The 12,575-nt window shown below is 43.9% G+C and overlaps 2 protein-coding genes across 3 annotated transcripts in view; one reads left to right on the top strand and one right to left on the bottom strand.

The window, feature by feature from the left end:
- LOC308481798 (uncharacterized protein) overlaps positions 1-12,575 on the bottom strand; it is a gene marked incomplete at its 3' end in the record, with an annotated part of 231,645 nt that overhangs the window by 21,845 nt on the left and 197,225 nt on the right. The window lies entirely within an intron of this gene.
- The window catches only part of FARS2 (phenylalanyl-tRNA synthetase 2, mitochondrial), a 201,408-nt gene that overhangs the window by 173,907 nt on the left and 14,926 nt on the right, over positions 1-12,575 (top strand). The window contains exon 9 of one of the 2 annotated variants that reach the window (XM_081014898.1): positions 1,790-2,043. The exons of the other annotated variant lie outside the window; for it this stretch is intronic. Coding sequence (XP_080871024.1) covers positions 1,790-1,835 — 46 coding nt within the window. The 3' untranslated portion in view covers positions 1,836-2,043. Of the gene's footprint in view, positions 1-1,789; positions 2,044-12,575 lie in introns of those variants that run through there. 2 annotated transcript variants of the gene reach the window in all.

The raw sequence follows: 12,575 nt of genomic DNA, 5'->3' as shown, positions 1-12,575 counted from the left end.
GCGAACACAAATGACTTTCTATGCCCAGGGTTAATATTTAGGATTCACAGGGTGCAGTGGATTATTACTATTATTGTTGTTTTATTTTGACTTGCAAATGAAGAACATTTTATTTTAAACATCTGGTTCTGATAACAACACACCCACTGTGCCAGGTTTTTTAGACACTTTTCAGAGCAAATCAGCTCTCCTGCATTAGCCTGTCTGACTCAATAAATTACTACTGACCTGTCTCTCACGGGCATTGTGAAATGCTTTGCTAATTAGTTAATGTTTGTGCAGTGCTCAACGCTGTAAAACACAGAGAAGTACTAAGCACAGCTTTATTACGCCCATCCCTTCTGACTATCCTAAAGATAGCTGTTGTTTCATTTCTGCAGCGAGCTGCAGAGCAGATATCAAGCCAGTTGGCGGCTGAGGGCTTTGCATTTCACATCAGAAGAATGTCAAGCACTCCCACCCAGCCATCATTGTTCTCTTTTAGTTTTAGGTCTGGACTTGTAAAGACACCTGACAGCACCCACCACTGTGTATAAAAGGTTAGCCCAGGAGAGGCTAGTTAGGATAATGCATCCTTCAAATCTTTCCTTACAGTGAGATTTCAATGTCATTGGGATACAGCACTTCAGGTTGTGCCATGTAAGGTACTAAAATAAGTGTGTCCTAAACTGTTTCTTCTCAGAGGTGCATGCCACGTGACATAGCTCAGAGCCATCAGTGGCAGCAGATAGCTTTCCATTGGTAGGCAAACCGAGGCCAGGGGGCCAGATCCGGCCCAATCACCTTCTAAATCCGGCCTGCGGACAGTCCAGGAATCAACCTGTTTTTACACGAGTAGAATGTGTCCTTTTATTTAAAATGCATCTCTGGGTTATTTGTGGGGCATAGGAATTCGTTCATCGCCCCCCCAAAAAATATAGTCCAGCCCCTTCACAAGGTCTGAGGGACAGTGGATTGGCCCCCTGCTGAAAAAGTTTGCTGACCCTTTTACCAGTCGGTTTGGATAGCCAAAAAATAATCTGTGTGGCCTCAGCGCAGTCTCAAGTATCAGAACTTGTGTGCCTGTGCAAACTGCAGCTCAGAGCATAGATATTTAGGTGGTTGCATCCAACGTTAGTTGTGCTCAGAGTAGACCCGTTGAAATTAATGGACATGGCCGACATAGGCACATTAACTTTAGTGGGTTTGCTTCGAAGGAAATCTGAGATCACAATGCATCAGATTGCAAGCAAAGATATGGCTTGCAAGGCACCAACAATCAGCTGATTGTCGGAGCTTCTGAATCCCAGTATGTAGCACTCCGCAAGATGCAATAAATCAGCTGAACGCCTTGCACGGGGCTTCACAAGACCCCATGATCATTGGCCCTGTTGAGAAGTGTTTTTCAGACTGTTATGGACTGGGCTGCAAGGCTGTCATAGCACTTTGCAGGCACCAACAATAGGGTGATTGATGGTGCCTGGAAAGTCCATTTTGGCTCAGCTAACTTATTATTTGTTAATAAAATCAATATTTTAATAACAACTTTCAAAACGTGTCAGTTTACCAGATGCTTGTTAGTTACACCAGTGCCTCCTCATTCATTGACAAGGACAGCTAGGAGCTAGGAGCTTTTTGAACAGCTGGTTAGAATGCTTTGCCCAGTCTCTTTAAAGAGAAGGCTTATCTTTAAAGAAAGAAATGCGAACTTGCAGGGAACGGACCTAGAATGTTTCTGAGCCTGGCTCTCACAAGCAATCCGAATGACTATATTTTGATCACCATGCATAATTGTGTTTCTCCCCAATAGGGATGCCACCTGGCTGACAAACGGATATTCCCAGCAAATCAACTGAACCAACCAACCAACCAACCAACCAAACAAACAAACAAACATATAAGGGCACCAGTGTATTAGATGATTTGCCATGCACCACATCTGTCTGAGAGGTGCACAGTATCCTGTTTGTTGTACTTTTCGAGCAGCGCTTCTGTCATATTCCATAGCTATAAAGATAATAAAAAAAAAATAAATGACACTTTTATAGCGTCTTTCAACCTGAAGGATCACAAAGAGCTTTGCACACTATAAAAATGGATATACAAACAATACAAGAGGATGGTTTTACCTGCCCCTTGGGCATAGCTGCTGCAGAGGTGGAACCCAGCAAAATGGACTACTGTAACACAGTAGTCGAGAAATAAGGAAATAAACAGAAGCCAGATAAAAACTGCATGGGAAGCGAAGCATGCAGAGGGGCTCCAAAACTCAGGGGTTTTGCCAGCATTTTTTAATCTTTAATGTTTGCTTTCTTCTTTCCTAGTAACAGCTATCTTTACTGGGTCACAGTATCGCTTCTCGGCCTTTTGGCTAAGATCAAGTGTAGTATCCTTACTGGGTCAAGCAGTGACCTGCCTAGTCTATGAACAGCAAGATGCTTGTCCTGGCCTATGTGCTGTCAGGGTCTGACTCTGAATCTGTGAGAGTCAGGGGAAGAGGCTGTGGATTTGACACAGCTGGCATGGTGATCGTGTTAGCAGATCTCTCTGTGTATATGTATATGTACTTCAAAGACCAGAGGAGCTGAAAATAGGGTGTAGTAGATAGTAGTGTTTAGCTTTGTTTTGTGAGTGGAGTCAATAAACACTTCATTACTTTGAACTGTGTGGGAGAGGAGTCTTTTCCCCTTAACAGAGGTCTCTGGAGGTACCTGGGAGCAGGAAATCTCTGAAGACTCTGCTCTTCTGATGCATCTCACTGGTTGAGGAATGGTGAACTAGAAGGGAGAGACAATTCTGATATCTTTAGGCTTCCATCACATGAATTGATGCCAAATGATACTTTTAAAATTGATTTGGAGAAGAAGAATCTGTTCTCAGAAGCGTAGCTGATATGAGACAGGACGTTTTGATCCCAAACAGACTGCTGTGGGACATTACCTTCCTCTTAGTGGGACTACCGCCTGTTAGGATCTCACGCATCTCCAGCAGCACACTGTGTTCCTTTGAGGGAAGAGATATCCAGGGGAGAGAGGAAAGCTCCTAGCTGTGCAACAGGGAAATGCCAACCAGCAAAGCAAATGTATCTCTAGCAAGGTAGCTCCTAGCACACGTTCTGTGGTGGAGATCGATAGGGCAATTGCACGTTGCTCCTTCAGATAACAGCTGGAGTTTTGAAGAAGGGCACAACTTCAGAGACAGGAAAGGAAATAATTCAAGGAAAGAAACACTACAAGCCTGCCAAAGGCCTTAGCAGCAACAGAAGAGGAGAATGAAAGTATTCTGCTTCGTAAGAATCCAGTAATTATACACTGGTATGGTATAAGAAGGCAGGTGTGGGTTTGGTAGGGAAACCTTTTCAGCCCAAGGTGTGCATTGCCTTGGGTTGTGGGAAGGCTACATATCAGAATTACTCCCTTCCCTGCCCAGCAGTACCCTCCTTGCTAGTTGTAGTCACCCATAACTTGGAGCAAGGATCCAGAGAGCACATGTTGTTGTTGTTTAGGCGTTTAGTCATGTCCGACTCTTCGTGACCCCATGGACCAGAGCACGCCAGGCACTCCTGTCTTCCACTGCCTCCCGCAGTTTGGTCAAACTCATGTTGGCAGTTTCGAGAACACTGTCCAATCATCTTGTCCTCTGTCGTCCCCTTCTCCTTGTGCCCTCAATCTTTCCCAACATCAGGGACTTTTCCAGGGAGTCTTCTCTTCTCATGTAGTCACCTGCAATTATCTAAGCGCCTTGTCCACATCCTCATGCCGTACTAGTAGAAATTTCTCCCACAAAACAAGATTAGATGGTGCACTAGATACCTCCTGAGGTTTGCCTGCTGTAGTAGTAGAGTCCCAGTCCCAGCAGATGCAAGTGATTTTATCCTCAAAATGATTCACAAGTAAGTCACAGTGGGCCACCGCTAGATCTTCCCTCTCCTTTAGGCCAGAATGTGAAAGGCCTCAGGCTATCCAGAAAAAGCTCGGAATTGCCTAGTGAGGATGCCATGAAAACAGCAAAATACGTCTGCTCCGCTTTCCCTGCCACCAAGAAGACTCAGTAGTGAGCACCACTAGAGTCCAGAGGTGTTCGTTTGGAATTTTCCTCCACTTGGGTTCAAGCCATTTGCCAGCTCATTTCATTGTACCCAGCTCTGGTGTGTACCAAGAAGCCGGGCAGGCTTTATCAAGCAGGAGAAGGCAACTGTGTCAACAGCCTGGGCCATCCAGGTACAGAACAACCAGGGCTTCAGTAGAGGCACCAGTCGTATCAGCTTGTAGCTTTAGCAAATACTTTTAGCAAGTATATCATCTTAGAGCAGAGACGGAATATTTACTTGTCATGTTTTGCTCTGATGCAGCGTTGTTTCTTATTTTTTGAAATTTCAGAACTGCTAGCTGATTAAATCACGCTTTAATTAGCATTATTCAGTTGTCTTTTATTGATTTTTATTTGCATTGTGCACGCCTGCAGAACGTTACTGATGTTGCATTGCCATGTTGCTTTTTACGAGTTTGTGCTTTTGTGCATGTTAAAATTCTAAAGAGGAAAATTAGTCCTTAATGTGCCTCCTGTGTACGCCAGATTTGTTTGCAAACTCTATGCCAGTTTTTCATTTACAGTCACTGAGTTAGTTATTAAATTATGCGTATGGGGGGGGGAGAGAGAGAGGAAAATCAGAAAATACATTAACATTATCTCTGGGTAAACCTGAAAAATAATATATAGCCAGCATTACTGTGCAGCACGGCATGGATTTATTTCCTCGCCGTCCCTATAGTTTGCCTGTACATAATCCATATTCAGTAGGAATCCTATGCATATAGACATGTCCCTGCCATTGCTGAATACCTGCACCAATCTTTGATTACAAAACATTTGAAGATTCCGTCTGTAGTACGAGGATAACTAAAACGAAAGATGAAGGTGCAGTATTTGAATTAAGAGTAAATTCACAGATCAGCAGGTGTAGAGAGAAGGAATTCAAATTCTGAAAAAGATGACAGTGTGAGATGAGGAGACTCAAGGACAGATGCTAAAAACTTTTTTTTTTAAGTGAACATGAAGAAACAGAAGCAAGCAGAACAAATACACTTTTAACAGGGCCCCAGGGAATGGTAAACATGGCAAGACATTAATAACACTATGATTCCCCCCCCCCATCTATAGCATTTGTGTCGCAGAGATGTCAACATTTCATCTTTTAATGGACAGCCTAGTAGTACGAATGCAGATAGCAATAATCTGTTTTAGCCCCACAATTTGTATACTACCCTTCAATAAATAATCACCCAATAAAGGGTGATAACAACAGCACAATTGCAAAAAACAACAACAACCCACAATAGAACAAAAGTAATAAATAAAACAGCAGGATAAAACAGTCAGATCAGGTGGTGAGAGCCTGGGAAAATAAAAAAGACATTGGTAGTGAAAAGTGCTTGGTAGTGAAAAGACATTAGCATAGGTGACAGGCAAGTTTCCCCAAAGAGTGGCTTCCATAAATGGGGTGCCATGGGCAAAAACATGCATCCTTCCAGCTATTACCAGCCTCACCTCAGCTAGCGGAAGCAGATACCAGAGAAGCTTCTGGGAACATAACTTTAGTGCATGGGCAGCAGCATATGGGAGTACGGTAGATGTTCCTTCAATTACTTTGAAGCAAGATCCTGGGATTTACTTCTTTATGCTGAGGCAGAGATGGCCTATGGCCCACCCTATCCTGTTGGACCGCAGCTCCCATCAACCTGAATGTTGGCCATGCTACGTGAGACTGAGTCCAAAAGCAGACTGAGGACCATAGGTTCCCCATCCCAGGACTAAGATGAAACTAGAATGGATGTCCAAAACTCAAAAAAGGAATATGAGCAAATAAATACATACACATGTGGGTTGTGTTTGGGAGTTTGGGATGTGCTGTATGGGGATGCGGGTTGAATAGATGCAAATTAGAAACTGCCTTGCTTTACGTTGAAATCTTTTTTCCACCTGTTAATTTGCTTTCTGTGTGTTTTATGTCTGCGTAGGTTCTGAAGCATTGGAGCATTTCTTAGTAATGTCAATACACGAATGCCTTGGTTTCTGCTGATCAGTAGTGATGCGGAGGTACTTTGCAGGTGCACAGAGACCATTAGGCAAAAGACACATCCCATTTTAGCAGCTAGGGGTCTGCTCCCCTTGGGTTAAGTCCCCAACCCAGGGAAGCTGGCCCCTGGTCCAGGAAATGGATAGAGGAACAATTACTATCCAAGGTATAGCTCAGTTGACAGAGCATGAGACTCTTAATCTCAACATGGGGTTTGAGCCCCACGTTGGGCAAAAGATTCCTGCATTGCAGGGGATTGGACCAGGCCTTCGTGGTCCCTTCTAACTCTATGATTCTATGATTCTAAGTTGGGCAAGGCTGAGTTCCAGAGAAAGGCAAATCAGGATCCAGGGGGCCAGAGGCAGTAGGGGGAGTTTGAACCAGGCAGAACATCATGCTTGAGAAAAAGAAGGTTAGTGGCAGGATTGGAGTTGGCTTCTGCCCACTATATGACTTGAGATGGTTAATATTGGGGGAGATGCTCTTTTTGGTATTTGGATCCCAAACTACTACTGCTACAAATAAATTACTTATGCTCATCAGACTGGGTCACTACAGCCACTCTGGGTGGTTTCAAACATAATAAAAACACAGCAAAACATCAAACATTAAAAACTTCCTGATACAGGGCTACCTTCAGATGCCTTCGGAAAGTTCTGTAGTTGATTATCTGTTTGGCATCTGATGGGAGGGCGTTCCACAGGGAGGGCACCACTACTCAGAAGGCCCTCTGCCTGGTTCCCTGTAACTTCACTTCTCTTGGGTCCAGCAACTCAGTGGTATCAGTGCAGCACTTTTAGGACTGGAGACATGTGGGACCATCAAGCTGCCCCACTCATTAACCTACCAGCCACATTTAAAACCACGGTCGGTGTCAATTGGACAGGCACAGTTCAAATTACGCCACGGTTTTGAAAGTATCTTTCCCCCCCTTTTTTAACGTAGCAGGATAAATCAAGGATTGTTTTGAATTACTCTCTTTCTGCTAGAAAACAAAATGGGTTATCTGTCAAGCAGACAAACAGCAGACATTAACCATCCCTCGAAAACATCTTTATGTAACTTCCAATATGCATTTCAAGAACTGCCATTTTCTTCTGAAAGAAGGGGAATCCCATTTTTAGTTCCACATATACCAGACATAAAAAACACCATTTCCTATGTTTGTATTTCAATAACTTTAGGAGGGGGAAACAACTGCGTGATTTGTCGTGAGAACATTTTTGACTGATGACTAACGCACAGACTTTAGAATCATAGGTGCTATTTGGAAAGCTTGTTTTTCGTCTCTGAGAACCACAGTGTTCATTCCTTCTGCAGATGCCTGTAGCACCATTTTTCTGAAACATAAGCTTAAATAAGCCTTTAATGGCAGGTGTATACTGTATTCAAAATGGGGGGGGGGGAATCAATCTTCCTACTTGTCCCACCCTCCAAAAAGAAAAAGCCAAGCTTAGTTGATCTTCTGTAATTTATGACAGACAGAGAAGAAAATTTCCTGTGGGGTAAACAAAGGCAAATGACTGTTGTGTTAATGCAGAATAATAATATGAAATCCGGTAGGTCCCTGACATCCACATCATAGCTTTTCAATGCACTTATGTATAGTGATTGATTATATAGCATTCTTTCCTTCTTAATCACTATTGATTCAAATAATTCTCCACTGTGGCTACATGCAGGAATTGGCACACATTTCTAGTAATGTCTCTGGTGTGCCGTGTGGTTTACTGCTTGTGAAAGTTGCTTGGTCTAGGAGGCATACCTAGGTACTTATTAAAGTGGTGTTGCTAGGGTCTTAAAATGCTTGAGGGACAAGCCAATGACACAAGCTTGCCTCTGGGCAGATCATGGCCATGAGTGACTGAACTTGGCAGCATGCCCTGCAAGCAAAGGGGTTTAAAAAAATGGATTTTAAAAGTGGGAGAAGAAAAAGGGTCAAGACATATAGGACTCATGACAAAAGTCCCAGAGCTCAGCCCGCTTGAGCCCCCCCCCCCCATAACACAATCCCTGCCTCATTTCCATGATGCATTTTGAAGATAAAACTCCTCAATTGCCTTGGTCAGACCACACCTGGAATACCTTGTCCAATTGTGGGCACCACAATTTAGGAAATACACGGACAAGCTGGAATATGTGCAGAGGAGGGCAACTAAGGCGATCAAGGGTCTGGAAACCAAGCCTCGTGACTTGAATAGACTCATGCCGCGTGTGCAATTGAAAACAACATTCTCCATTACAAGTACACAACTGCAACCAACACCACCTACATAGGATGACAGAGTTGGAAAAGATCATTTTAGCAGGTTAATATGCACAGAGATTGGATGGCAACATGATTATTAGTTACCCAACTATTTTTTTAAAAAAACCAAAAAACCACACATTGTACTTTGTAAAGGCTGAATGAGAACTTTGGAAGAGATCAGCTAGTTTGCAATGTAAAGGTTGTGATTTGCTACTAGGTATATGTGTGTTTCCTTTTGAAGTTACAATGGAATTTGACCTTTTAAGTTTCTCCCATTTGCAAGGAGCATTGCCTGGGCACATTAGTGCAAACTGTTATCTTTTTGGAAAAAGGCTTAAATTAGCAATTTCTTCTTGTACATAGCGACGAGGAAATGAAGGTTTAATTATCCAGTAAGAACTTGCAAGCACTATTTGAATTCAAGGTGTTCACTGAAGATATTGGAGAATTTTAAAAAAATATATAATATCAAAGGAATTTTTTTTAATCCATTAGTTAGGTGATACTCTGACAGAATATAGTTATTTGATATGTGGAGTGTTTTGAACTCTTGTTAACTTGGTATGAGAAAGTGCTAACAACTTGGTCTATACATGGCTCCTCAACGTGTGAGGCAGACCTCCCTAAAGGTCTGTGTGAGAGAGCCAGTGTGGTGTAGTGGTTAAGGGTGGTGGACTCGTAATCTGGTGAACTGGGTTCGCGTCTCCGCTCCTCCACATGCAGCTGCTGGGTGACCTTGGGCTAGTCACACTTCTCTGAAGTCTCTCAGCCTCACGCACCTCACAGAGTGTTTGTTGTGGGGGAGGAAGGGAAAGGAGAATGTTAGCCGCTTTGAGACTCCTTCAGGTAGTGATAAAGCGGGATATCAAATCCAAACTATTCTTCTTCTTCTTCTTCTTCTTCTTCTTCTTCTTCTTCTTCTTCTTCTTCTTAAGAGATGTGTTGTGGATGCTTTTGGGGGAAGGTAATTGCTCCTCCTTGCTACATTATAGGCCAGATTCTGTTAATTCCTTGGCTGGACATGGTATGAGTCTTCGCAACTTAGACCCATGGTTAGATGGTTTTATGCAGGGGAGATCTATTGCTGGCTAATAACAATGATGGTTTCCTGGGACCTCTGGATTCTGTCATGACCCCAGACTCTATCAGTAATCTGATGCTGCGAAGTCACTAGCTAGGGACTCAGGCTCTGAGCCTGATGCTGGTGACCAGGGAGCCACTAAATCAGATGCTGGTGGGCAAGAAAACCCTAAACCAGATCCCATAGAACTGGGACCCTCATGGACACCTTCCTCTGGCCCTGAGGAACTAATCTACCTTGCCTGTCCAATGGCACAGGAAGCACACAGGCCAAAGGCCAGGGATTGTCAAAGAAATAACTGTCTTCAGCCCTTTAAGGGCTGCAGTTCACACAAGGGGACTGGCGCCTATGAGAAATAGGCTGGAGGAAGAGACTCAAAAGGCCTCAGTCCACCTCTAGCCTCTTTTTGGAGTGAGTGGCTCACCTGGAACTCTCCGTGGTGCTGCAACACCTAACCTGCCTTTGCTGCTCTTTACCCCAGGTAATCTCAGCAGATACTTCCGTAATAGGTCTATTTACAGGTGGAGATGAATCAGCATACAGGGGGGAGGTTCACAAAGTATCTACATGGTGCTTAGAGAATAACTTGCACCTAAATATTAGCAAGACAAAGGAGATGGTGTTGGATGTTCGGAGGAAGAGAGGGGAACTAGCCCCATTGTATATCAAGGGGGGTTGTGTGGAGAGAGTCTCTTCCTTTAAATTCCCTGGAGTTTACCTTAGTGAAGACCTCACTTGGAAAAACAATTAAACTCAGGTGGTTAGGAAGGCCCAACAGAGACTCAGGGTCTTGCAAAAGAACAATGTTAAACAACAATTGATGACCTCCTTCTACCGGTCCACAATAGAAAGTGTCCCCTTGTATTGTATCACAGTGTGATAAGTTGGCTTGACAGCCACGGACAGAAAGTCTTTACAGAGGGTGGCGAACACAGCACATGATATCATGGGCTGTCCCCTGAGCCCGCTAGATGACATTGCAAGGGATCGTTGCCTTAGAGCGAGAAAAATTCTCAGGGATGATTCAACCCTGGCCAGCACCTCTTTAATCTTCTACCCTCGGGCAGGAGATGTAGAAGTATAATCAGTGGTACCAACAGGCCAAAAAACAGTTTCTATCCATGGGCTGTTAGGCTGCTGAATGGAAAATAATATAGTGCAGCTGGCCTTCGGGGTTGGTGTGTTGTGCAACAAGCACACAGAGTGCAATGAGATTGAGTGTTGGGGGGGGGGAGGTTTGGTTAATTTCATTGTACATGTTCCTAAACCTCTGTGTGGTGAAATAAATCTGTGTATACTGAGGATATTTAGGTGAGAGGGATGAAACAAGCCTCCCCTCTTCCATACCCACCTCTTCTCCCCGTACAAATGCTTCCTGAGGCCACATGATGTAAAATAGGAGAGGGAAGACACCATGTAGAGACTTTTCATGCTGTTAGTGAATGCATGGATTCACATCTGCAGTGGTACAGCATAATATAATCCTCACCCGCAAATAAGCCACACCTTTAGAATTGAAGGGGTGGGGTAGAAAAAAAGACAATACCCAGGCTACTTCCTGGGGGGGGGGTGAGCCACACCGCTTTGCTGGCAGCCTTCCCCCTTTCCCTCTTCTTTCTGGCGGCTTGGGGGAGGCTTGGGAGCGGCGGGCAGGCTAGGCGCCGTTGACCCATACTCCTGGGGGGGGGGAGCCTTAAAGTCACAAATATAAGCTGCACTTTAACTTTTCATGGTTGGAATTTGGAAAAAAAGTGTGGCTTATATTCGGGCCAATACGGTATTTAAAGTAGCTGATTCAATAATCAGAATAACTGATTGACAAGGGTTGATAGTTATGGAATAGGACAGAAGGTCTCAGTGTTTGGCCTCATGAGAAGGCATAGAAGTGCCATTTGCTACTGTAGAAGCAATGTGTGAATACACACATGCATGCACGATACATGCATAAATACATGTATTTATATATCTATACATTATGTGTAAGCCAGCTGAGGGGAGATCTTTAGGTATCTGTAAAATTAGAAAATGTATCTATTTGTTCAGCAGTTGCTTTTTCTATTTTTGTTGGTGGTTTGCCCCCCTCATGGTGCAGCTCTTGTTGCCAGAAAATAGTGCTGTGCTTAGCTACACAGCCTCCTCATCTGGCAAAGCAACGGCAGGTAAATCTCCAGAGCAACCCATCAGAACAGATGCCAGCAACCTTCAGGGGACCGCCTTCTCCCAAAAATAATGTCGGGGACTTTCCTGCCTCCCTGCGCTCTCACAAGCAAATGTTTCTGGAGAAACACCTGACAAGCAAATCCCTCTTCTCCATTCCACGAAATGAAAATATGCTGCTTCACTGATCCTGGATTAGCAAATTCCTCTTTTAACCATGAGATCAGCCTTGTATTGCCTGCTGCTAAAATAAAAACAAGAATGTTTCCCCCCCCCCTTCTGCACCTCGGTAATCTTTCCACTCAGCCTGGCATTCTTGACAACCCCTGCAATGAATTTCTCGAAATAAACCAGAGATGCCTATAGCAGCTCCAGCTGTGTATTTTTGAAGTCATACTTTAAATGACTGGTGCACAGCCTGTTCTATAAAACAGTTAAGCCAGGCTCCTTGGAATTAAGCCTGCCTAGTCGTCTTGAAGTCAGAATATCCTTAAAGATTTAATTTGGGGCATTTAATAAGTAAACCCATGGTAGTTCCTAAAACCTCAAATAAAGGCGTGTACTTATTTATTTGAAGATCATTTAACTCTGTACAACAACTTGTTCCCTTCCTGTGCCACCTCACTCCCCCCACCCTGGCTCAAAATGAGCATCATGTCCAGTGACAGCACTGAAAATTCTGCTTTCCAGAGTGAAATTACTTCTTTAGAACTGGACTCCAGTTAAGAGGGGCCAAAACTACCTGCACCTCTCTAGGGAAGTCTCCCTTGCATTCACTTACAGAGAAGCAGAGACCATTCGTTTAGCACTTCTTAGTGGGAGGAATGAACACACTGCTTTCATCTGTTGAAGCCAAGATATAGAACCATCGAATTGTAGAGTTGGAAGGGACCACAAGGGTCATCTAGTCCAACCCCCTGCAATGCAGGAATCTTTTGCCCAATGTGGAGCTCGAACCCATGGCCCTGAGATTCGGAGTCTCATGCTGTACCAACTGAGCTTGCTGCTGTCGTGGAACCCTGGTTCCAGCA

This window comes from Podarcis pityusensis, assembly GCF_964106645.2.
Source record: "Podarcis pityusensis genome assembly, chromosome: 7".
Taxonomy (NCBI): domain Eukaryota; kingdom Metazoa; phylum Chordata; class Lepidosauria; order Squamata; family Lacertidae; genus Podarcis; species Podarcis pityusensis.
The sequence above is the reverse complement of the archived record's forward strand: the minus strand, read 5'-3'. Positions and strand labels throughout refer to the sequence as shown.